Source organism: Ursus arctos, chromosome X (genome assembly GCF_023065955.2).
Source record: "Ursus arctos isolate Adak ecotype North America chromosome X, UrsArc2.0, whole genome shotgun sequence".
NCBI lineage: Eukaryota > Metazoa > Chordata > Mammalia > Carnivora > Ursidae > Ursus > Ursus arctos.
This window is the reverse complement of record NC_079873.1, coordinates 53,741,309-53,767,418: the sequence shown is the minus strand read 5'-3', so window position 1 is coordinate 53,767,418 and position 26,110 is coordinate 53,741,309. Positions and strand designations below refer to the sequence as shown.

At 42.5% G+C, this 26,110-nt stretch overlaps 1 protein-coding gene across 1 annotated transcript in view; it reads right to left on the bottom strand.

Moving 5' to 3' along the window:
* Window positions 1–2,198: 2,198 nt before the first annotated feature.
* The window catches only part of AR (androgen receptor), a 188,166-nt gene continuing 164,254 nt past the window's right edge, over window positions 2,199–26,110 (bottom strand). The window contains exons 4-8 of the mRNA XM_026485816.4: window positions 21,155–21,442; window positions 15,344–15,488; window positions 10,512–10,642; window positions 9,498–9,655; window positions 2,199–8,825 (exon numbers count right to left, since the gene is read on the bottom strand). Coding sequence (XP_026341601.2) covers window positions 8,670–8,825; window positions 9,498–9,655; window positions 10,512–10,642; window positions 15,344–15,488; window positions 21,155–21,442 — 878 coding nt within the window. The 3' untranslated portion in view covers window positions 2,199–8,669. The remainder of the gene's footprint in view (window positions 8,826–9,497; window positions 9,656–10,511; window positions 10,643–15,343; window positions 15,489–21,154; window positions 21,443–26,110) is intronic.

Below are 26,110 nucleotides of genomic sequence, written 5' to 3'. Positions count from 1 at the left end.
TCCCCATCAATCAAGAGGTTGGCAGCATCGATAACAAAGGACTCAACTGTTGTTTTGATCCTGTGCTCTCCAGGTATTCACTAAGTTTTTGTTGAGTACAAATATGGGAATTTTAGTTCCAAAACTATGTGTTCTAAGTTTGCAATAAGCATGCTTTCTGTATTGGAAGGGGCTTCCCATTTCATCTAGTCTTATTCCACATCTTCAGATTCACTCGTTTTATTTATTTATTATTTTTTAAAAGATTTTTTTTATTTATTTGAGAGAACGCATGAGAGAGATTGAGAAAATGAGTGGGGGAAGGGGCAGATGGAGAAGCAGACTCCCTGCAGAGCAGGGAGTCCAACATGGGACTCAATCCCAGGGTCCTGGGATCATGACCTGAGTCGAAGGCAGACACTTAACCGACTGAGCCACCCAGGCACCCCAGATACACTAAAAATGAGACAACTAAGATCTAAAAAAGGGCAGAGAGTTGCCCAGTACCATATAGCAAGTGAATCAGTAGGTCTGAATCCTAGCTATACAGTAGCTGTATGACTATGAGCAAGTCACATAGGACTTGCTCATATGTGAGCAAGACTCCGGCCTCCAGGCTCTATTTATTTATTTATTTATTTATTTATTTATTTATTTATTTATTTAAAAATTTTATTTATTTATTTGACAGAGAGAGAGACAGCCAGTGAGAGAGGGAACACAAGCAGGGGGAGTGGGAGAGGAAGAAGCAGGCTCCCAGCGGAGGAGCCCGATGTGGGGCTCCATCCCAGAACACTGGGATCACTCATGCCCTGAGCCAAAGGCAGATGCTTAACGACTGAGCCACCCAGGTGCCCCTCCAGGCTCTTTTTAATCCACCAAATGTCCTTGTCTCCCTGATCTCTGTGTTTTGCTACACCTTGGAAAATTTATGGTGGGTGCTAACTACCTTGTTACTTTAGTCAGGGACTGAGTGGTAAATAATACCAAGTTGGGTGGCTGTTAGACCACTCTTTGTAGGTATAAGAGAAGAGAACTAAGCCATGGTGGTCAGAGGGGTCTTCTGGAGGCAGGTTCTGCTACACATAACCCCCAAACATACATATTCTTTATTACTTAGACACACACATCCCCAAAATCTCTTGTTTTCTTCTTCTGTCCATCAAGCACTGCATTCAGGAAAAATCTGAGAAATCCATCCACTCTGAGGGGGTCAATGACAAATACATTTCAACTTGGGATCCTTCTCAGAGATTCTCACATTTTAACAGGGAACAAAGCAAGAGCAATTGTCTCACTGATTGGGTCACATACATTCTTATTTAATTTCTAGCCTGGCCCAGTAGAGAGACATTGTGACACTGAGTGAGGACACTGAGGCACAGAGAGCTTTCATATTATTCCTTAATGCATCTGTCACACCTCATTGATGGTCTGTATCTTAAGCTCAAAAAATTCAACTTGGGATCTCATTTTGGTATCCAAACTGGGAAGATGCAGGAGGCCACTGTGCCTAAACCTTTAAAAACCTCAAAGAAAGCTGGTTCAGATTTTACTTGGGTGGTCAAGGACGATGTGGCCCTTGAAAAACAGTGAGAATGTGAACATGCCCATTCCTTATCTGAAGCTTGGCAAGAACTGGGCAGTGAAGCTCCCAATCATTTTATGTTCCCATAAGGATGAAGAGGAGGGTGAACAGCTGGGTTTTGTGTGCCTTTCCCCTGTTTGACAAGCTCAGGGTTTTTGATGAGAGGTTGTAATGGGTCATCAGGGTTCATCTGTGCTTTCTTAGCCTAGACTCTTTGATATTTTGGTGGTCCCAGTTCAACCTATGCTAGGGCCAACACAGGGCAAATTTATAACCCCTGTGCAAAGAATTTTTTTAACATATGTGAAAATCAGCATAGCATAAAAGGCCACTGGGCATGATGCCAACTCTTGACTTCAATAAAGACAGCCAATAAAAAAGAGCTAATTAAAAAACTCTGATGACATTCCCCTGAAATTTTAGATGGTTTTACATTTTAACAAATTAACAATGGTGATAAGAGGACATTTAGCAGCTTTTCTCGAGTCTCTTTGTTAACAATAACTTGAGCCTGCAGCCACAACAGGGGCCGCGGCCAAGTTTTAACTGGCAGACCAGCAAGCCAGTATTTTACACAATGGATGACATTTCTGAAAGCAGAAACAGAGACAAACCCAGAGTCACACATGTATTCCAACAAACAAGTTTTTGCCATTTTTAATTGTATTTAGAGCAACAAAAGATTCCAAGATTACAAAAAAAGAACAGAGCACTAGCGTTTGGGGCTGGTCCTGCTACCCAGTGGAGGCCAAGTGCCGCTGTAAGAACTGAAGCCCCGTCAAAAGAACTTTCAAGCAAAATTAATGATTTTTTTAAAAAAATCTTTTATGATGCTTTCTTTTTTTTCTTAATTTTTCCCTCAACATTGAAAATTAATTCTTACATCTGGTTACATTGTCTGCTCCCTCTTGCTGCCAAATTAATCTCAAGGACAGCACAAGAATGTCACATCTGAGGCACTCCCTAATCAATGTTCCAGTCTAGGGGAAAGCAGAAAAGTGTCACTGAATGGTGAGGGGACTCTTTTTTTAGCTTGGGTTATCCCAATGGTGGCTACTCTCAGCACCTGAGTGGCTTATGGGATAGGACAATCCCCCAGGCACTTCACTGCGGACAGTTAGCACCAAGGGCTCAAACTGGGAAAGACTGCAGGCCTGGCCTGCCTGCAGTGCAGGGAACAGAGTCCCCAAATGTAAAGCAGCAGCCAGGGAGGGCACGACAAGAGAAGCAGCAACATTTTAGGAATTTCTTTTCTTAGGGGTACATGTGTCTTTCAGGTTTTGGTGGCCAGTGGAATCTGCAGCCATACGACAGACAGCCTTATAGAATTAGTGCATGTGGGGATTGTTTTAGGCTACAAGGGCTACTCAGTCCATAGCTTCTCATTTAATTCCATAAAAGGCTAAGAGACAGGTGAAGTAAGGAAAGGGATCATCCCCCCTGCTATACTGAATTGGGGTTGATAAGCAATCAATGCATATTACCTACTTTCTGGCTAAATCAAATGGGGATAAATCAAAACTGTGTCAAAGGCTGTGTTTCCCTTTAAAAACCTACCTACTAAATTTAAATATTTATCACTAATTTCTGGGGGCAGAAATATTCCAAATGGTTTGTTCCCTCAGCCTAAGAATCTAAAGAGGAGAAGTGACGAATGTGGAATTTTCTGCTTTCACCTAGAAATGGTTTAAGGTTGGGAGGCTCTGGGCAGCAGACCCCAGTGTCAATTTCTTAATTGAAGGAAAACATCCCTACCCAAGGGCAGAGATGGACCTGCATCTACAGAGATATAACTTCTAGTACACTGACAATTTTTTGACAGATAAAAACACATTTTCATTGTCAAAATCTTTACAGAACATATCCAAAACCAAAATTAAGAGTACACAGACACCCAGTAGCAAGAGCACCTCAATTGTAGGTGAGTGGATTGTGTAAAAGATGGAGCACTTGCTCCAGGTTCCCAAGTGCAGGAAACTGCCCTTTTCTCACAAGGATGGTGAAGAACAAAGAATGTTTCTCCTTCTTCCAACGCTCAGGTCCCATTAGGGGTCCATCGGTTAAACATTTGGATGGGCCTGTGGCCCCAAGTCTGGAACTTCCCTACGGGAAATCCCAGTTGATTCCAATGAGTCTTCACCATCCTTTAAACATTCATCTGTCTTGGGCTAGTAAAGTGCAATACATCATGTACCCCATTCTTTTCCCCCTCTGCTCTTTTGTTAGGCCTGTGGGTAAGGCCCCAATAGAGGCAGAGATCTTTTAGTTATCTGATCAACCCAGGTATCTTTTCCATTCTGAGAGAGCTTCCAAAATGTAACTGTAGCCTCTCTCACAAGTACATGGTATCAGTTATGACCCGGAACCAAATATAAAGGTGCAGAGAAAGATAAAGCTATCAGAACACATTATATCTATACATATATAATTCAATTTTGAAACATGGATACAAATACTCATTTACAGTATATTTCAACCTTCTGCCTTAAACCCAAAAGATCTTTTTGTGCCATCCAAAGTGGGCAGAAATGAGGATTTCTGCCTGCTGTCCCTTTAGTGCAAAATCTAGTCCTTTAAATGCTCCCCTTCTCATCAAGGGCTTCACATCTTCAGATACACTAACATGGGCACTAGCAAACACAGTGACCAAGACAGCTCCATTTCCAACCATGCAATAATGGAGCTTTAAGAATTTGTTCAGCAACTACTAGAGAAAAGGAAAGCTAGTTCTGCTTATAAAATCACTTAGTGAAGGACCTATAAACCCAGTTTTTTCAAAATTATCTTCCACTTTTCTAAGCATGTATATTGTTGGGGGGAAAACCCACAAAACTCTTGTAAGTCAGTCAACAACAAAGTCCTTTAGTCTGTCTTTGGATAGTTTACCAAAGAGGCACTAATGCTTGTTCCCTCCCTGCTCTTAAATTTTGGTATCTTAGCAGATACAGTGTAATCTTTGGTTACATAATATGATGCTTTCATCTCTTTGTCTTTTTTTTTTTTTAAACTGCTTTCAAAGATTTTCAAAGAGATTAGTGGTGAGAAACAGAGCTGCCTATAAAAGGCAGCAGGGGTAGAAACTTCCTTTTACAAGAAAATGCACATGCTAAATGGCTTATTTTGACTTTAAGTTTGGGATTTGATCTTGTGCTTTAAGCATTCCTGGTTCCCATGACCCCTTACAGGGGGTTGAGCACAAGGGCCACTCTTTTGGCCCAGTGCCCTCTCACCTGGGCAACTGGCACAAGATAATTAGTAGTCAGCCTCTTGTTTCCCCAGAGCCATGCAGGGATAGTGACAGGGCTGTCTGGAGAGAGTCTCATGAAGTGCAACCCTGGCACAGGGATGGAAAGGGGTAGAGGGGAGAGGGCTTTTGAGCCCTGCAGAATATCAAAAGAGAAAAGAGAGCAAGGCCATATCTGTGCTGTGGCTAATGAAACAAACACTTAGAAGCTACCTGAAGCTCAAAGTTAGGTCATTCATGTAGTGTCACTATCATGTGGATGATGAAACTACTTTCTCTTAAAGTGCAAATAGAATATTTCTTGCTATACAGGCCTATATGTATTTAGAAGTAGAGTATGGACAGAGAGGGACTCTAGCATCAACATGTTATTTCTCAACCTGGAATCACCTCAGCAACTATCCAAAGGACAGAGCAAAGCTTTTTTCCTTTTTTTTTAGTGCCAGTGAACATACATAAAAATATGTGTATTACTGATTTTCTTTTTCAAAGATATATGCCAGAATCCTTGAAAAAATTCCACTCTCATTAGAAAAATAATGAACTCTCCAAGAACAATGATACTGTCTGTGGCACAGAAAAGCTTTGGAACAAAGAACCCAACCCCTGTTTCAGCTCAGAGGCCAGGCCTGGGAGAGTTGCCCAATGAACAAGAGCTGAAACTGCCACAGGACTCTCTCCTTTGACCACAGAGTTTGTGACTCTGGTGGCTTACTGCCGTCTAGCACAGATGGGGCCTTCTCCCTGGTGCTCCTTCTTTTTCTTTTCCTCGCTCCATCCCCATCGAGCACTGCAAACCTCTTTAGAGATAGTTACCATGACTTGTCTGGTGAGTGATCCTCATCTTTCAGCTCACCACGTGAGTGGATCTAGGTGGCCGATCCTTCATGGGTGAGTACATTGTACCAACCACATCAACTGTTTGTACAGCAGAGTGCATGCAAAATGAGACTTCTGTCAATTACACTGGCGAGAACATCAATGGTGAAAAGAGAAAAAAAATCCCCCATTTATCTGTGGGAAAACAAAGCCAAGCTAAAATCTCCTTCACTCACTGAAACCCCAGTGCAAAAACACTAGGCCTAAAGCCTTGTTTAGGCTTTTTTCCCCCTAGTCTTGCCATTCATAAATTCAGAGTAGTTTAGTTGTTGCTGTTTTTAATTACACTGCTGTTTCACTGATTTTTGGCTTTCACAAATGCAAAACATATATATTCATAAAGACAAGAGTCACAACTGGGAAATCCATAAAGGTGAAAAATTTGGTAGTCAGAGAAAAAAAGGAGAGCATCTAGTATTTACAAGGAGAGATATTAGAATGATATAATCAAATCCGTGTACCATAAAAGATGAAAATAATTTTAAAACAGATGTAAAGGAACTATTAAACTATAACCTAATGTAACTGAAAAGAGTGATGGAATTTATTTTTTTTCTGTTTAAAACAGCCAGGAGTAATCTCGTGAGCTTATATAAGCCAAATGATGTCCTAAAAAAGAAAACCAGAATTTGTCTATCCTACCCCAGAAAGAGAACCTGTCAGTTTTAGTTTTGTCCAGCAGTCTTGGATTGGTATATCACCCATCTAAGGTTCCCCTGTCCCTTGTTATTTAAAGAAGCTGTTTTGCAAGTTCATTTGGCTATTAATATCAACAGAGAAATCAGGGGAGGAAACCCATGTAGATAATAGCATGTCACTCAGAAACTATCTTCTCAATAAGTAGAGTGAACCAACTGAAATGGGCAGCTTGGGCCCCTAATTTCTTGAACTTAGCAGATGAATGTAAGAGCTAAGTGAGGAGACAGTTGCCAAGATGAAAAAGTAGGCGGACATTCCCCCTGAACTCAGGATTGGGGGACAAAGTCAGCAAAAGAGAGGTGTGCCAAAGGACCATATGAAACCAGTGTCCTAGGAGCACACCCTGAGTTCATGGATGGCAGCCCATTGGAGCCACGCAAACCAGACCTTTCCAAAAGAGGTCATGGTTCTGTAGTATAAATGGTTCAGCCTCCCTCTGGCTGAGAGGCAGCAACAAAGGTGGGGGGGTCTGAGTGAGTATGGTCGATGTCAGAGCCCAGAATCAGCAGCAGAGGAGGACGATGAGTAAACTGACCAGATGGTGCCCATCTGGCTTTAGATTTTGCCTTTGAAGACTTTAATTTAGTAGTCAGTCTCCTCTTAGTTTCTTCTTTCTTCTTCCCATGACTTCTGCAGGTGGATATGCTGGGTGGCAAGGACAGCATTTACAGGGTTTCTGGTTCTAGTGCCTTCATTCTTCTTACCCTGGTAATTGAGTTTTCTCTTTAACCCTGACCTGCATAGCCCCTTGAGCTGCTCTAAAGGAAGAAGTAGGTATTTCTCTACTTGGTGGGAAGGTATCATCTCTAGGGGACAAGGGCAAGATGCCCAGCTTGTCCAGTCCCATTGATGCCTTCTTTCCAGTTTGTCTAAGGGCTTCAGAGACCTGATAGTTGATGAAAGACATTTGGTAAGAAGTCTTTGAGCCTACTGGCATCTAGAGATAGATGTCAAGACTGCTGGCTTGTTAGCCTTCTTGGTGGTAGCAGCTCTTAGCAGAGAGTCTTTGAACATGCCCAAATGAAGGGACAAACATCCCTACCATGGCTGTAATACAGTCTGGTTAAGTCCAGGCTCACAAAACACTGAAGGGAGAGTAACAGGGAGCTTGCAGCTTCATGGAGTCAGGTAGAAAACATTCAGGTCTTTTAAAGGTAAGGGCAAAGAGTGATCAAATCTTCAGTGTCCTAAGCAGGAAAAGAACCAACCCATCGATTCTTTTTCCTCCGACTCCAGCCCCAACCTCTTCCCTGACCCACAAGCAGGAAAGCAGACCTGGCTCAGGATAGGGCCTTCCAAAGGGTCAGATTGCTCCTTTCTTTCTTACTGGTCTGACTCTTCAGTGGAAGTGGCCAAGTTTTGGCTAGAGAGAACATTCAGTTCAAAGCTCTTAGAAAAGCTTATTGAAAGTCAATTTGAGGGTGGAGGCAGAGGGTGAGAGAGAAAAAGGATTGGTTGGAGGGGAGGCGTTCACATGCAGACACGTTTTCAAACAAGAAGCACATTTTCAGTACAATGAATTGCACTGCAGTTAAGCAGTCTAGCAGTCAGGGGCCAAGGCTGTGGGCAGGTACTGGTGATCCATCTGTCCTCTTTGTGCTCTCTTAAATCTGTCTCCCCCATCCTAACTCATCTCTGGGGTCATCCTGCCCTCTAATGGCAATAGCCATTGGCAGAAAATAAAGTCTCCCAGGGAGCTTAAGCTTGGAAAAAAAAAAAGCAGTTGACTCCCCATGGGCTTAAAATTTTCACCTTATTCTAGTCACTGTTGGCCTCTTTGGGGGAATTCTGTTTGTTTTTATATTTTTTAAGAGGAAAAAACCCTACAGGATTTTTGAGTTTAGGGGGGTTCTTTGTTTTTGTTTTTGTTTTCCCAGATACTCAGCTCTCTAAACTTCCCATGGCATTAGGTGAGTAAACGTTTGTGTGGCTGGCACACAGTGCAGTGCTATAAACAAGCACAACTTGACACTGGGCCACATAAGGATCATCACAGATTTAAAGAAATACAACACCATTCAAAACACAGATAAGAGCCATGGCAGGGAGCAGAGTCTGAAAGTGCCATGGGAGGGTCAGATAGGAAGGGAAAAAAGAGAAAGGAGGAAAAGAGGGCGGAAAGTGCAGCAAATAGAGCTCAGGAACATCTTCATGACAGACTGTACATCAAAAGAGGAAATTCCCCAAGGCACTGCAGAGAAGTAGTGCAGAGTTATAACAGGCAGAAGATATCTGAAAAGGGGAGTGGTGTGGGGTGAGAAAATGGGGGCTTCCAAAGCTTCACTGTGTGTGGAAATAGATGGGCTTGACTTTCCCAGAAAGAATCTTGGGCACTTGCACAGAGATGATTTCTGCCATCATTTCTGGAAAGTCCACGCTCACCATGTGGGACTTGATTAGCAGGTCAAAAGTGAACTGATGCAGCTCTCGTGCAATCTGTAAGGGGAGCAATAAGAGGGAGAAAACAGGCTTGACAAGGAGTTGGCTTCTGTCAGGCTCTTCCCCCCATCTTTGATTTTTTCCTCCTTCCCTGCCCTTGGTCCTCCCTGTGGCTGTGTGTGTGTGTGTTCGCACACATGTACACTAAATAGTCTCCAGGAAGTTACCGAGGGCTACTAAGAGATCTCTTACACCACTGCAAGCTCTCTGATGCAGGACCACGTGTTCCTCTTCCCCAGCACATGCACGTGGATGCACACATGTGCACGTGCACACACACACACACACACATTCTCTTCCTCCCTTTCTCTCTCTCTCTCTCTCACACACACACACGCACACGTGCGCAAACACACAGACATGATTCAAGGGAGGGGGGAAAAACATTCAGGCCTGTTTTGTCTGCCTGGAGAACTTATCTACTCTAAGCCCTTTCCTTGAGTCCCAACTGCTCTGTTCTCAACTCCTCCACCTCTTTCACAACATCCAGGGGCAATGTGACCTGTGTTCCTTTCTTCTCCATTCCATTTTCTTCCTGGACCACACTCAAAGCCAGAGGAGAACAGAAGCACCTCCCAACAGATGGTGCCAGATCCTAGAGGAGCATGTTATCACTTAGCCCTAGCAAGTTGCTTCTCCCTGATGAAGCACCCTCTATCATTTGCTTACAGGTTGCACAGAGTCCAGGAGCTTGGTGAGCTGGTAGAAGCGCCTTGAGCAGGATGTGGGATTTTTTCTCTTGCAAGCAATGATACGATCAAGTTCCTTGATGTAGTTCATTCGAAGTTCATCAAAGAATTTTTGATTTTTCAGCCCATCCACTGGAACTGATGTGGGATGAAGACAGAATGGGGAGGAGAACCATGCCCACAAAGGAGCATTAGACAAAGCACCAAGTTATCTGACCACAAACTTGACCCCCACCCCCACAGGGAGGGAATCATCTACTTGGTTTCCTGTCAGATGAAGTCTGTTTGCTTGGGTCCTTCAGTCTGCCAGGAAGTTCTAGACAAAAGGTTAGCTGGACCCAATCTGAAGGGCATCGAGTAAATAAAATTTACGGAGCCTTTCCTTTTTCTAGTCTTCTCATCTACACATTTCTCAGGACCTGTGGTTTTATGTTGTCACAGTCCAGCTCTGATTAAGACAATTAAAATATATAGCTTCAAGTATCAAATCTGGCCTCCCTTTTCCCTCACAGAGGCTAAGACAGCAGTCTACTTAGAAGAGACAGTAAAGAAAGATTACTTGGCTGCCGAATAAACCCTATCGGAGTTGCTTATGCAGACCTCCTACTATTGGCAGAAGAGGAAATTCCTTCCAGGAGGCAATGCCTTCTGCTCTGCAATAAATATAAGGTGGTCTTTTACTGTTTCTGTGGTAGAAGCTATGAAAAAATTCAGAGACCTGCTACAGCCAGCCCCAAAAGCCTTGTTCCAAAGAGAGACTGGAGGTAGCTGGGGATCTAACAAAAGTTGAGTTATAGCAAAGAAAACAGTCTGTAGCCATGAAATTCATACGTGGTAGAAAAAAGGATGGTAAGGGAGAGTGGAGGAGGGAAGGTGAACGAAGAAGGGAAGTGCCTAGGAGCTGGCTTCTGCCTGATAAATCTTTAATTGAAAAAGTAGCTCCCCTCTGAACCCCTGTAACCCCAGGGGCATTTTTGTCTCTCCAGGCACTTACTAATGCTGAATAGCAGCAGTGCCTTCATGCACAGAAATTCCTGGGGGGTGATCTGGAGCCATCCAAATTCTTGAGAGAGGTGCCTCATTCGGACACACTGGCTGTACATCCGGGACTTGTGCATGCGGTACCTGCAGAGTAGATAGACGGAGAAAGGAAAGAAGTAAGGGAAGGCTTAACAATAAGCTCAGAGAGAATGTCTTCGATTGCCGCCCCCACCACCACCCAGGATCTCCAAGAAGAGCTCCTTGTTTCTCTTGCTGGTGCTTCATTGACAAAGAACAAGGTTGTTCTTTTTTTTTTTTTTCCAAAATCCTGACATCCTGGTAACTACTCATCTTCCCTGGTCAGGATACGGGTTAGCACATGGAATTTCCAGGTCCCCGTGCCCCTCCTGTTTCCTGAGACAGAGACAGGAAAGCCTAACCAAATGAACACAATGGGCCAGGCACATGGTCTCCCTGACTACAGTTCTAAAATCCCAGCTACAGCCAAAGTCAGAACCTGCCTCCCAGGCATCCCAGAACGGAGTATTTCTAGGAGATAAGCTTTAGAAATCAACTCCCAACATAAGGACACCAGGATTCCCAAGTGACCACAGTAATTTATCCTGTCAATTCCCCTGCTTCTTGGCATAAATCCCATTTCACTTGCTAGAAATTCTGTCACTTAAAAAAACAAAACAAAACAAAACAAAACAAAAAAATGAAGATTCCCCACTGTCCCTTCACAAAGTGAGTTCCAATGCTTACCAAATCAGCCAGGAAGTGTTTCTGAATGCCCAATCTAAATGTACCCTGAAGGGGAGACTATTCCCTCAAATAATGATGGTTCCTTATCACAGTTCGGGAGTTGTAAACACATGTGAGCTGTTTTTACTATAGTGACTTGTCAACAGAACATCACACTATCACCTATACATTATATAGGTAAGTGGCTAAGGCTTGAACAGTTTCTCAGGGGAGAACAATCTCTCTGTTTTATGACTGGTCATGGCAAGCCTCTAGGAAGATACAACATCTTCTTGCTAGCTGGTTTTCAGCACTTGAGAAATCGTGTGAGAGAGAGAGAGAGAGAGAGAGAAAGAAAGGAGATATAGAAACTGATTTTGTATCTTGTGGAGAAAGGAAAGGGAATTTAACACCCATTTAAGTGGTGAGGAAAAAGACCTAGATTAGGCTTGAAGGCTGTGGTTTAACATTTTGGTCACCAAACCACTAGCCTTGTCCACAGGCTAAGCAGACCTGGTACTGGTTGGGTGGAAGCACAGCATCCTATCTCAGAGAGATCTTGGCTGCCCTGAAGAAAAAGGGAAGGGGGGCAGATGGTATTCAATTCAGGCTGGAAACCAGCTAGAAAGAGGAAGTGTTTAGATAGTATCACAAGTCAACTGACCAAAGCAGTGTTGCTCCAAGGTCTTTCACCCTAGAGAATTTTTGAATAAGATCTGCTGACCCTCGGACCTGATCCAGCTCCAGTCTCTACTGTATTTCTAAGCTTCTGTTGATGATAACACTGCGGTCTTTTTACCATTGAAATCACGGTCCTAATGTGGAGGACTGATGTAACACTGCTGCAAGTCCCAGAGACAGAGAAATGTGGGGGAGGAGAGAGAAGAAAAAGGGAAAGGCAAGGGAAGGAATTCAGAGGGGAAGGGAACAAGAAGGAGAAAGGACAAAAAGAGTAGGGAAAGAGTTAATGGGAAGGAAAGGGAGAAGAGAGTAGAAGGCAGAAGACAAGGGCCAAGAATGGAATTCAGGAAGAGAGCAGAGGTAGGTGAGAATAAAATAGAGGGGTAACAGAAGAGATGAAAATTGGAAAACACTGAACACATAGTAAGTGTTCAATAAATGACATGTAGGAAGGTGCCATTATAATACTATTCACCATTCTACAGATGAGAAGACAGAGGTTCAGAGAAGTAAGGTAATTTATTCAAGTTCATACATCTGGGGTCCAAGCCCATTACCCTCATAACATGTGTTCTCCACAAAGAGGGGACAAGGAGAGAAGAAAGCAGGGCTGATGACAGGGCTTGGTATCAGAGAGATCAGGAAATGGGTTGGCTCAGAGTCCCTCTCTTTTTGGGCTTCAGTCTCCATATTGAGGAGGCTGGCAACAATTAGTGGCTGGTACTGGAGGGTACTACCTCCCTAGTGGGTGCTAGATATATGTGGGGGAAGTTTGGCCTGTTACAGTGACAGAGATCCTACTGGTATTTACTGGGCAGGTGCCAGGAATGTTTAACATAAAACATATTCCAGTATGCAAGAACATCCTACACAATGAAAAATCATTCCTCTGAAAATGTCACCAGCATCCCTGTTGAGAAACATTGGGTTAGATGTTCCTAGAGACTTGAAGAGCTCTAACATAGTGGTTCCTACAAGAGGAAGAGGGGAGCAGTGTTGTTTCAGGAGCTCTGGGTCTTGATGGGTCTAGGACCCTGCCCATGTTGGGAGTCCCATGGTGCCTTCTGAAGAGATAAATAGAAGTGGCCCAGAAAGTTGAGAAGGAGTGCCACATTACTTACATGGAGACAGAAAAGGGAATGAGCATTTTTAGAAAACAATAATTATCACCTTGCAAAGATTCAAGGGTCTTAGGGCTCTGGATGGGGAGGGTGGTGCAGGTGCCCAGAGTGTTAACTCAATCACTGGAGGGCAGAAGGAGGCCAGTGGGGGTGAGAGTTACACAGGAAGAGGGCTTTTAAAGGCTTGCCCCAGAAGATGGCATCATAGGTAACTGTTTGGAGATCTGGAAACCATAAAGCAGGTTGTGCCAAAAGCCCAATGGTTATTCTTAGCTCCAAGCTACCAGGGTTAGCTGGGTTGGAAGAGGGCAGCCGGGGATACTCATTTTCCCCCATATAGCCCTGCTGTACTGGAAGGAACCAGTAGCCTGTACATTTTATTTTAAGGCTCTTCTGGGTTAAAGGGCTGGAGGGGAAGGAAGGTCAATTCCTGCCCTGACCAAAAAGATTCTCTGTGGTGAGACTAGCTCAAGGTCCTTGGGGAGATTTTTTTGGCCAGCTCCACTCACAATGCTATCAGAGGACCTCAAACAGCAGATATAGAGAGGATTATCACTATTAGGGAAAGAAGATCAGAAAGATACTTCATTTCTTGCCTATCATGGACCAGGCATTTCACATCCATTAGCTCCCATTTTAGTCATCATAACAAACCATTTAAGGAAGTTATATTTTATTAATAGACAAAGAAATTGAAGGTCACTGAAGTCAAGTCTTGCCCAAAGACAGTGATGCAGGAAATTATAGAACAGAGATTTTAGTTGAGATAAGTGTAATTCCAAAATCTGAGCCTTTGACCAAATTCATGAAGAATAAATTGAGCTGGTGGGCAAGGCAAGCATAAATTAAACCTGGTTTTAGTTTTTATTTTTTTATATATTTTTACAAATTTTATTTAAATTCAATTAATTAACATATAGTGTATTACTAGTTTTAAAGCTAGAGTTCAGTGATTGATCAGTTGCATATAACACCCAGTGCTCATTACATCATGTGCCCTCCTTAATGCCCATCGCCCAGTTACCCCATCCCCCACCCACCTCCCCTCCAGCAAGCCTCAGTTTGTTCCTGTAGTTAAGAGTCTCTTATGGTTTGTCTCCCTCTCTGATTTCATCTTATTTTATTTTTCCCTCCCTTCCCCTATGATCCTCTGTTTTGTTTATTCAATTCCACGTATGAGTGAAATCATATAACTGTCTTTCTCTAACTGACTTATTTCGGTTAGCATAATATCCTCCAGTTCCATCCATGCACATCCTTGCAAATGGTAAGATTTCATTCCTTTTGATGGCTGAGTAATATTCCATTCACACACTCTCTCTCTCTCTCTCTCTCTCTTTATATATATATATCTTATTTATCTATTCATCTGTCAATAGACATCTGGACTATTTCTTTTAAGATGTATTCATTTATTTGAGAGAGAGACAGAGAGCACAAGCAGGGGAAGGGGCAGAGGGAGAGGGGAAACAGACTCCCTGCTGAGTGTGAAGCCTGATGCGGGGCTAGGTCTCACAACCCTGAGATCATGACCTGATCCAAAACCAAGAGTTGGACGCTTAACCAACTGAGCCACTCAGGAACCACTTAAACCTGTTTTTAAAGAGAAGGGAAGTGGCTGGGCCAACGTCACATGGCCAGAGAGTGGTAGAGCTGCTACTCCCTGTCATTTACCACCATGAGGCAGTATAAGTGCTGAGAGTTATACAGACATACTTTGAATTCTGTCACCAACATGCCTTGGGTGAGCCACTTTATTTTGTTGAGCCTAATTTTCCCCATCCATTAAAAAATATTATCTATTTCCTTTATAGGGGAAATCAGGTTATCATGGGGGCTCAATGAGAAAGGATTTAGAAAGTATCTACCTTTCAACAATAGAGCTGCTCAACAAAAGGTGACTGGCAGCAGCCCTCAGTGGTAGCAAAGGGACCACAGGAACTTCAGCTTTCACAACTAGTCTTTTTGCCCATTCCCTATGTTGCTCCGAGTGAAGGAGAGGGGGCTTGACATGAGGCTGAGATACTCTACAAGGCAGGTCAGAAACATGGCCAAAATAGTAGGCCTTGGGTGGGAAAGGAATGCCTCAGCGCCAACCCCCCTCCCCATTGCTTTCCAACAGGTGGCTTTTCAGCAGGGCAAAGCCACCTCAGATTGGGCAGGCTGGCTGGAGCCTCTACTGCCTCACCTACAGGTTATATGGGCTACCCCCACTGTTATTCCCATTACCATCATCACCACCAACAAGGTCTGGCCAGGATGTTATGTTTATGTGAGTTCTGGGCCCACGAGCACTTACTCATTGAAAACCAGGTCAGGGGCGAAGTAGAGCATCCTGGAGTTGACATTGGTGAAGGACCGCCAGCCCATGGCAAACACCATAAGGCCCATCCAGGAGTACTGAATGACTGCCATCTGGTCATCCACGTGCAAGTTCCGGAAGCCTGAAGATGGGGCAGAGGCAGGGGTCAGACTGAGCACTGATGGGCTGAATGAAGACCCAGCCCTCTACTTGGCTGAGAACTGCTGGCACTTAGGCAGCTCCTGAGGAGCCCCAGGGACCATTAATGCTGAGGAGCAGGGAAGGAACAAACTATATGGTGGGGATAATATGCCTTGCTCTCCTTCACTAGCTACTCAATTGAGATGATGATGATGGAGGCAAAAGTGGTACTGTCATTTGGAAGAAAATAATAATCTAACACTGGCTGTTTACAATGTATGAACTCTTTTATAAGTATGTTACTTATACTAACTCATTTAATCTTCACAGCAATCCAATGAAGTACGTACTATTAGTAAACCCATTCTGTGATTTAGTAAAAGTGAATTGCAGAAAGGTTAAGAAACTTGTCCAAGATCATAAGGCTAGTAACTGGCAGACCACATTCCAAAGCCAAGCAGTCTGACTCCAAAGCCTGTGCTCTTGATTACTATTCCTTCCTGAAGATGAAGTGTAATAATCAGTTCTCCTAAGTGAACAGCACTTTTCACTTTACAGAGATCTTTTCTAGCTACAATCTTATTTGTCCCTGGGAAATGGATATTATTATATATCAGCATGCGTTGGAATGCCTTTGATAGACACTGCCTTCTCTACACCACCTTCAGACTCTCTTTTCTCTGATCCTCTTTCTGACTTTCACTTCCTGTCCATTTTTTTCTATTTAACAAGTAACCTGGCTCTGCTATTTTCCTACTCTGCCATTCCTGCCCTACTGCTATTATTATACACAAACAAGTTCTTTATGACCTGCTTCCTTAGACTAATTTCTTGCCCCTTCTCATAATTTAGGTTCTAGTTATTCTGAAATATTTAGTTTGCTGAACACACCATACTTTCTCATGCCTCTCTACCTCTGCTATCTCTGCACAGGCCGTTGCCTTTGCCTAGAATACATTCCTCCATCCCCAGGCATTCCATCTGATAAATGCCTACTCATCTTTTAAGTCTTCACTGAAAAGCTACTTCCTCTGTAAAGCCTTTTCCAACTCATCTAAGCAGAAGACTTAATGATTCTTCTTTTACCTTCTTACTGAACTTTGTGTAGCCCTACCCAATTACAGCACTCATTACACAGTATTGGAATTTACTTATGTACACATCTGTCTCCTCCACAAGACTTGTCGATTCCTGAAGACAGGAACTATCCCTTCTTTCATCTTTTCCTCCCTGGTACACAGCACAGTTCAGATATTTGAGTACACATCTTTGAAATATTAATATTTATTATATTTATTAATTTGATAGTAATTAAATGGAATAAGGACTCCCATTTTTTTCATTTTATAAAATGGGAATTAGATGATCTCCAAATAATCTCCCTTAGTCTCAGAGAATGGAGGCTCCTAGATGCTACTTCCACAATACCACACAGGTAGAACAGATGTAGCTGTATTCTTCTGGAAGTTTTGAGACGGTTGGATGTTTAGAGAATCACCTCAGAGCTCATCTCTTACCAGTCCCCTATTTCCTTTTTCCCCAAAAGATTCAGAATTGTGTTTGTTTTGCTATACTTCATTAGGAATGCTTCCATGAATCTAGATAAAGCTTCTAACTTTCCTGTTGATGACCTAATTTAACTCTCACTATAACCCAAGAGGGTAGGAAATGTGACACTCATTTTGCCAACAAAGAATCCAAGGGCCAGACAAGTTAACTGACTTCCCCAAGGTCATACAGTCTATACGTGGCTGAATTGGGACTAGAATGTAGGTGTTCTAATTCTCTACTTCAGTGCTTTTACCACTCTACTGCCTAAGGACATAGCTTAAGAACTACCAAGGTCATGAGTGTTTCTTAGCCATAGGCCCAGGTCTGAAGTCTACACTATTTAGAAACATTGTTCTGCTTTGTTGGTCCTTGCCCACCCAAAAACCCCATTTCCCTTTTTTTTCTCTTTTAGGTCCCAAGCCTACCAGACATCAGGGACTGTAAAGTCCCCATATTACCACCATTGCAGTTCAATGGATTGGCTGCAATCTTAGCTCCCAGGCCTGTGCCTCCCATCTTCACTGTAGTGATATGCTGACAGACTAGGTGAAGTCTCAGACCCCAGAGTATTTCTTGCCAGAAGTCATTCTGTAGCACAGAACTCCTGGTACTGACTCTTCCTAGTAGGACACAAAAAGTAGGGACCAAACATGGAACACCTCTTGCAGAAAGGGCCTGGGAGCTTGAACCCTGAACCTCTGCAGCAGACGCAAGGAAAGACTTGGCTGCTTAGTGTGTGAATATGAGGGTGTCTAGGGGGAATGAGGATTAAACTATATAAGTACCAAGGAAGCAGTCAATACTGATGCTTTTTTCCCTCCTCGAGATGCCAGAGAACTAACAAAGAAGAGAAAAAGGGAAAGCTTAGTTTGGCTGTAATACTAATTGTAATAGTACTAATGGTCCATAGTGAGACCTGCTTAGCGCTCAATCCTAATTACTATGTACACATCAGCAACATAGCAGGCTAATCTTCCTATAGGTCTAATATGATCATAATATCTAACTCTTTTTTTTAATGCCAAGCCTTTGAAGTTGCCTGCTCAGATAGCATGACTATTAAATAAGGGATGACTTGAGGAAACAGTAGCTCCAGCCTACAGGTTTCCTTCAGCACACCTTCACTTAACACCTATTTGCTACTGTGTTAGGCTACTCTGGAGAAATAGAGAGGAGTCACTGCCAGGTTCTGAAACACACCAAACAGGTTAGGGAGCAGAGAAAGTTTCACTGAGATTCTGTTCTCTCAATAAAATTCAGCCAGTTATAATTTCTTAGCAATCTGCAGTAAAAACCTGTAGTCCCATGTCTAGTCTGCGAAAACGTGTCCGAAGAAAGGCCAGTTGGAAAATCTTTAATGCTATAGTGCATCTGACAGCTAAGGTCTTCAAATAACATAAAGCATCCTTGGGACCCATGCATGAGCTTCTAGGCAAGGCTGGTGGCAGCTTAAATTGATTTTAGTGAAAGCAGTGGCTTAGCATTCAAGCCTCATAATAATGACCGATCATTTACACAGGATCTACTATTGTTTCAGCTACTGGGCTCGGTCCTCTTTCTACATAATCTCAATGTTACTAACAATTAACAAGTTAGTGATTTTTCTGCCCTCTCTACAAATGAAAAAAACAGAAGCACATGTAGACACGTGACTTGCTCAAGGTCACGCAACTAGTATATAGCTAAGATTACAAACCAGAAGCATCTGATTATAAATATATTGTATGCAATCTACTCACTCACCCTTAATTGAGTTATTATTTATTAATGTCCAGGTGCTATACTAGGTGACTTACATATATCATCACCATCACAGAAATCTTACAACAAAATTTATTTGAGTAGATGCCTAGTACAGTGGCTTGCATAGGACAGGAACTCAATCTGTTGAATGAGCAAATAACTTGAACTAGTAGGTAATTATTGATTATATGAATAACAGTTCTTATGAATGTGGCATTTGGCCTTCTTTTGAAGCTACCATTTTAAATGACTCAGGGTCAGCGATCATCTCCTTGAATGAGCTAGATGGTGAACTGATACTGACCTGCAGACTTGTCAATGTAAAAAGAGGGTTTCCCATTCTGGAGGTTGAGCTGAGGAAAGCCAGTAGCTCCTGATCATGCAAATTCTGCCATGATTTGCACTAGGTTATTGTTAAGACCACCAAATTAGAAATCAGACAATGTAAGCCCAAATTCTGGCTCCATTTAAGTGACCAAATGGAACAAGTTAGTTAACCTCTCTGAGCCTTGTCATTTGAAATGGAAATAATAGCTCCTTTGATTAACGGGACTGCTGTGAGGATTAAGTGGAATCCCATCTATGAAAAGGTTCTCTATCCCATAAAATAGGATAATTTAAGTGGTTGGTAACAGCTAGGAAAGATTAAACTGATTCTCTGTTACACACATGACACCAAGACATCCAGCTGAATAAGTCATAAGAATTAAAGCAACTTTCTCTTTTATTCTTTTTTGTATTTTTTTTCTTGCTTTGTGAGCCGTCTGTTTTGTCAGAGTGCATATACAACCAGAGTTCTTGGGCCTTCTTCCCAGTGATCTTATTGGCTAGTCGACCTCAGCTTCTCAAATGCGAAGGTGTTAGGTTGGTCTGGTGGCTATGAGCGGGCCTTGTGAGTAAGAAAGATAAAATAGAGGCTTGATAGCTAACATGCAATGTCTTTGAAGGCAACAAGATCATATTATGACCCAAGTGGGCTTGGATGAGGCTTTGGCCTCTCACTGTAAATCCCAGGGTTCCAGAACTACAGGAGTACTACACAGACTAGGGGTAGAGTGGGATGAGGAGGGGATTTGGAATCAGGAGGGGGCCTGGACTCAAGTTCTGGCCCTGCTACTTTCAGACTGTGTAGGCCAAGCACATGACTTCTTAGAGCTTTAGAGCTTTAGTGTTTTTATCTCTTAAATAGGAAAAAGAACACCTACTTTATAGGACTGTTTGGAAGATCAAATCAGGTAATACAAATGAAACTGCTCTGTTCACTATAAATTTCCATCTGAATGGCAGTTATTCTTAGAAGGCAGGTTAATTTTTGACTCCATAACAGGTTTAGATTGTTGATGTTTCAAAAGAATCTTTGAGTCATAGAATTTTAGGATTAAGACAACCCTTAAAGAGTTTATGCTTCACTTGTTTCCAAACTGTGTTCCTTAGAGCCCTAAGATTCTGCAAGAGTGACCCGAGGCTTTTGTCAGGGTAGTGAGGGAGAGGCACTGGCTTTAAATCAAACAGCTCCACTTGGATCTGTATACAATGTTTTTAAGAAGTAAAGAGTTGGGCTGCTAAAGAAAAGTTTGTGAATCCTTGGATAGAGGAGCTCTGAGGCTTCTTCAAGCTCTAATATGCTAATAATTAGACCCGTTCAAACATCAGATGGCCTAGGGAAAGAGTGAGTTCCCCATGATTGGCAGTAACCAAGCAGAAGTTAGACAAACACTTTGTATTTCTTTCATTATCACCTAATATTACCTCCTATTATAATTCCTAAGGCAGTTTAAAGAGCACTAAGAGTTCCTTGAAGCAAAATTTGACAACCATCAATTTAGTCCATCTACTCCTCACACAGTATAGATGAAGAAACTGAGACCCAGAAAGGGAAGGGATCACACAACAAGTTACCAGCAGAGCTAAGACTAAAATCTAAGTGTTCTGACTCCCAACTCTTTTTTTCTACCACACTAAGAGTTTCCATGGTACGACTCCTGTCGGTAATACTGAAGACAGAGTATCAGTCAGGCTCAAGACTATCTCTGCAGGGAAGCCTGTGTGTGCCTATGTAGAAGAGTATCTTAAGGCACATAAGGGTACGTCCATGTGATCTCTGATTATGGGGAAATTTGCTGACTATGTCTGTAGGTTGAACTTGCAGACATGATCACTGTGTGCTGATGTGAGGAACAAGGGATACTCTATAATTCTGCTCTTCTCATTGATAAAGCAGTTTCCTTATTTTTCAGGGGGGAATTATACTGATCTCTCCCCTCCATAGGGTTATGGTGAGGACTGCATGAGTTAAGACATGGTGCTGGCCCATAGGAGAATTCACTAAATATGATCTCCCTTATCACACGCTCCCCCTTCTTATTTCCTTACCAGGCAAGGCCTTGGCCCACTTGACCACATGTACAAGCTGTCTTTCACCCAATTCATTAAGGCTAGAGAGCAAGGCTGCAAAGGAGTCAGGCTGGTTGTTGTCATGTCCAGCACACACAACTCCTGGCTCAATGGCTTCAAGGACATTCAAAAAGATGGGCTGACACTCATAGCCTTCAATGTGTGACACCGTCAGCTTCTGGGTTGGCTCTTCAGTGGGGCTGGTGGCACTGGAAGCCTCCCCTTCCTCTTGTAGCTTCAGATTACCAAGTTTCTTCAGCTTCCGGGCTATGGGGAAGGAAAGGAAAACGAATTTATTATCAACAGCCAAGCACACAACTCAGCTACCCCTTTAGAAAAGTTGCCTAAGCTAAGAAAATAAGGATATTCATTCTTCCTGGTCACAGAATCTAAACTCCTTAAGGATAAGTGCTCAGTTTAAACACTGGTTGAATGAATGATTTATCATTCCAAATCCCTACTAAACCCAAACTTTCATATCTTGCTTTATCCTCAATCCAACTCTGGATTTAACAAATGGAAATTTTCTGGTGTTACAGCATTTTCTACTGACCACTATACAGCCTCAGATATTGTCAGACATTATGCCCATAGTTGAACATACACTGTAACACACATACTGATTTTCTTCTTTAGCAAAGGGGAGTTTGAGAAGCTAAATGGCTGAAATCCCCAATATTATCAAAGGAGTAACAGAATATCCCTGACTCTGTCTGTAAAATGGGACCCATACTAAGAGGCAGCCATCAGAAAGGATGATAGAAATTACTTCTTTTAAACAACAATAATCCCAAACTTAAACCTTAAGAACCATCTTCCCCACATGCTTGCACAGACACAATTTAGAGGTACTTGAGCATCCTTATGTTTACTTTGTGTTATTTTCCCTAGCAATTATATTGGAAGAAACAGAAATAACTGGGGATGTCATAACTTTGAGGCCTAGCATAGGCAGTTGCACTGGGGAGAACCACAAACCACTTAATCTCTAATCCCTTTAAAATAATAATAAATAAAAAATAAAACAAAGAGATAAGTTGATTGCTCAATTTAAGTGGATAAATACAACAAAACCTGTCGCTGGTATGTTTCTGGGTCCTATAGAAAAAGATACTTATCTGGAACTGACTTTCAGCTCTATTAGAAAAGTAATTCCTGCAAACTCCAGTCATAGTGCAAATCAGTAAGTCAATGCAAGAATGGATTACATGATTAAATCAACAACCAGGATAGAGAAGGAGAAAATGTTGGGGTTAGTGGTGTAAGAGGAGCACAGAGTACTCATGGTAAAATAAGAGGGGAGACTGGAAAATCGACCCAGAGTGCAAGATGACATTGTCCAGCTGCCATTTCTGCAGGGCTTGGACAGTCAGTAACAAGGAGATATGCACACACACTGTCAACTCCCACCTCCCACCTTCCACCAAGAGCACAGGATGGAAGGTATGGGCCCATCTTCTTCCAGATTTAGAGGCTTAGCCCCCAAAATGTCTTGTCATTTGGCGAACCCATTGCTGACATGCGTTCTTGTAGGCAGCTCCACAGACTGGCAGTGCCTACTGGGTCTGTTCCCTTGGTACAGTTTCTAAAAGTAGACCCCATTTTTCTCACCACTAGCAGCTTCTGGCCTTGAGCTCAGGAGCTGACAGACCATATAGTCCCCCATTCCAACCTGAAAGAGGACAAAGATGTGATTTGCCCTCTGCCTGAGGTAACTAAGAAAAATTAGGGTAACTATTTTTTTCAGGGTCTTCTATGTGCCTCACTCTATGAATACATTACATCATTTAATTCCACAATGATTTTAGGAAATTAGGAATATTTCCTATTCCTGTTTTACAAGTGAATAAACTTAAGAAACACAGCTATCAAGAAAGAGAAACCTGGGGCGCCTGGGTGGCTTAGTCAGTTAAAAGTCTGCCTTCAACTCAGGTCATGATCCCAGGGTCCTGTGATCGAGTCCAGCATCAGGCTCCCTGCTCAGCAAGGAGCCTGCTTCTCCCTCTGTCGGCTACTCCCCCTGCTTATGCCCTCTCTCTCATTCTCTGTCAAATAAGTAAATAAAATCTTAAAGAAAGAAAGAAAGAGAAGAAAGAAAGAAAGAAAGAAAGAAAGAAAGAAAGAAAGAAAGAGAAAGAAAGAAAGAAAACCCAATAATCTGAAGCTGGTCTGCTGACTACAAAGGCTATGTTATTTCTACTGTATCATGCTGCCTTCTCAAGGTCTCCGAATTCCTGAACCCTACTTCTAGCCAAACAGTGGAGTTGAGGAGTGGGGAGGCAGGGGTTATATCCTCCCTGATTTCCATCCTCACCCTTGACTCCAAACTTCAATAACTAGCATCAAATCCAGAAGACAAGAGGCAGGAAACTATGAAAATACTCTAGTCATGGGCCCAAAGTAGAGACAGGTTTGGAGCACTATAGTGGCCTAAAACGTCACAGCATGACAAAATAGGAAGTGTCTTGTCAATTTTTGCCATTCTAACTGGCGTAAGGTAGTATCTCAATGTGGTTTTGATTTGAATTTCCCTGATGGCTAATGATTTTGAACATATATTCATGTGTCTGTTAGCCATTTGTATGTCTTCATTGGAAAAGTGTCTGTTCATATCTTCTGCCAATTTTTTGATTTGATTGTTTCCCGTGTATCGAGTTTGAGAAGTTCTTTGTAGATCCTGGACACTAATGTTTTATCTGTCATGTCATTTGCAAATATCTTCTCCCATTCCGTGGGCTGCCTCTTAGTTTTTTGACTGTTTCCTTGGCTGTGCAGAAGCTTTTTATCTTGATGAAGTCCCACAGTTCATTTTTTCTTTTGTTTCTCTTGCCTTTGAAGATGTGTCATGAAAAAAGTTGCTGTGGCCGATGTCAAAGAGGTTGCCGCCTATGTTCTCCTCTAGGATTTTGATGGATTCCTGTCTCACATCGAGGTCTTTCATCCATTTGGAGTTTAAGTTTGAATATGGTGTGAGAGAGTGGTCAAGTTTCATTCTTTTGCATGTAGCTGTCCAATTTTCCCAGTACCATTTATTGAAGAGACTGTCTTTTTTCCACTGGATGTTTTTTCCTGCTTTGTCAAAGAGTAGTTGCCCAAAGATCCGAGGGTCCATTTCTGGGTTCTCTATTGTGTTCCATTGGTCTATGTGTCTGTTTTTGTGCCAGTACCATGCTGTCTTTGTGATCACAGCTTTATAGTATAGCTTGAAATCCGGCAACGTGATGCCCCCAGCTTGGCAAAAATTGACAAGGCAGGAAACAGCAAATGTTGGAGAGGATGTGGAGAAAGGGGATCCCTCTTACACTATTGGTGGGAATGCAAGTTGGTACAGACACTGTGGAAAACTGTGGAGGTCCCTTATAAAGTTAAAAATTGAGCTATTCTATGATCCAGCAATTGCACTACTGGGTATTTACCCCAAAGATACAGACGTAGTGAAGAGAAGGGCCATATGCACCCCAATGTTCATAGCAGCATTGTCCACAATAGCTTAACTGTGGAAGGAGCCGAGATGCCCTTCAACAGATGACTGGATTAAGAAGATGTGGTCCATATATACAATGGAATATTACTCAGCCATCAAAAAGAATGATTTCTCAACATTTGCAGCAACATGGACAGGACTGGAGGAGATAATGCTAAGCGAAATAATTCAAACAGAGAAAGACAATTATCATATGATTTCTCTCATGTATGGAACATAAGAACTAGGAAGATCGGTAGGGGAAGAAAGGGATAAAGAAAGGGGGGGTAATCAGAAGGGGGAATGAACCATGAGGGACTATGGACTCTGGGAAACAAACTGAGGGCTTCAGAGGGGAGAGGGGTGGGGGAATGGGATAGGCCAGTGATGGGTATTAAGGAGGGCATGTATTGCATGGTGCACTGGGTGTTATACTAAAGTAATGAATCGTGGAACCTTACCTCAAAAACTAGGGATGTACTGTATGGTGACTAACATAATATAATACAAAATATTATTTTTAAAAAAAGTAGGAAGGGTCTTTAGAAATCATTTCATCCAAGGGTCACATATTCAATATGCCTTAGCGTCTACATAGGTAATGCAGTGGTGTGTGCGTGTGTGTGTGTGTGTGTGAGAGAGAGAGAGAGAGAGAGAGAGAGAGTGTGTGTGTGTGTGTAGGAGAATGGTAGGAGCTCTGGTGAACTGGAGTAAATGACTACTGGTCGTCCTGCCCTTGGCATGCACATGCATGTGCACACACACATACACACAACCCTAGAAGGCATTCATGTAATATTTAAAATTTTTCCTGGAACTCGTCTGTATTCCAAAGTGAAATTCAGTCCTTAGCTACCATTTTGGGACTTTTGACATTAATCCAACCTTTCAAGTCAAAGTTGGGGAGAAGAGGCCAGAAAGAGTGAGGTCACCCAGTGGCAGAACTAAGACTAAAACCAGGGCTTTTATTCCTAATGCAGAGTTCCTTGTGCCACAACGCCTCTCTTTTTGACTAACTCATTTCTACTCTATCACAGTCCTTACCTCTCTAAGCTTCTTCTAGATATGCACTGTTCAACACAGTAGCTACTGGCCACACGTGGCTACTTAAATTGAAATTAATTAAAATTAAAGAAAATGAAAATATAATTCCTTAGTCTCACTAGCCACATTGCAAGTGCTCAACAATACAGACAGAACATTTCCATCATCTCAGGAAGTTCTATGGAATAATGCTGTGAATCTAGACTGTTCTCTGGGGCAGCTGTCTCATTTGTCATGCCCTACTCATGCTATTGATAAAGAAGAAAAGAATCTAAATAAATTTTATACAGATGAATCCTTGGGCTTTTCTAAAAGGTATGGGGACAAAGCAATTGGTGCTGGTGCAATCAGTGAAGTACACTCTGTCACCTCGACTCCCACCAGTGACTCAGATCTCAGTGGGGTGATGACTCGTGGACCTAAGCAAA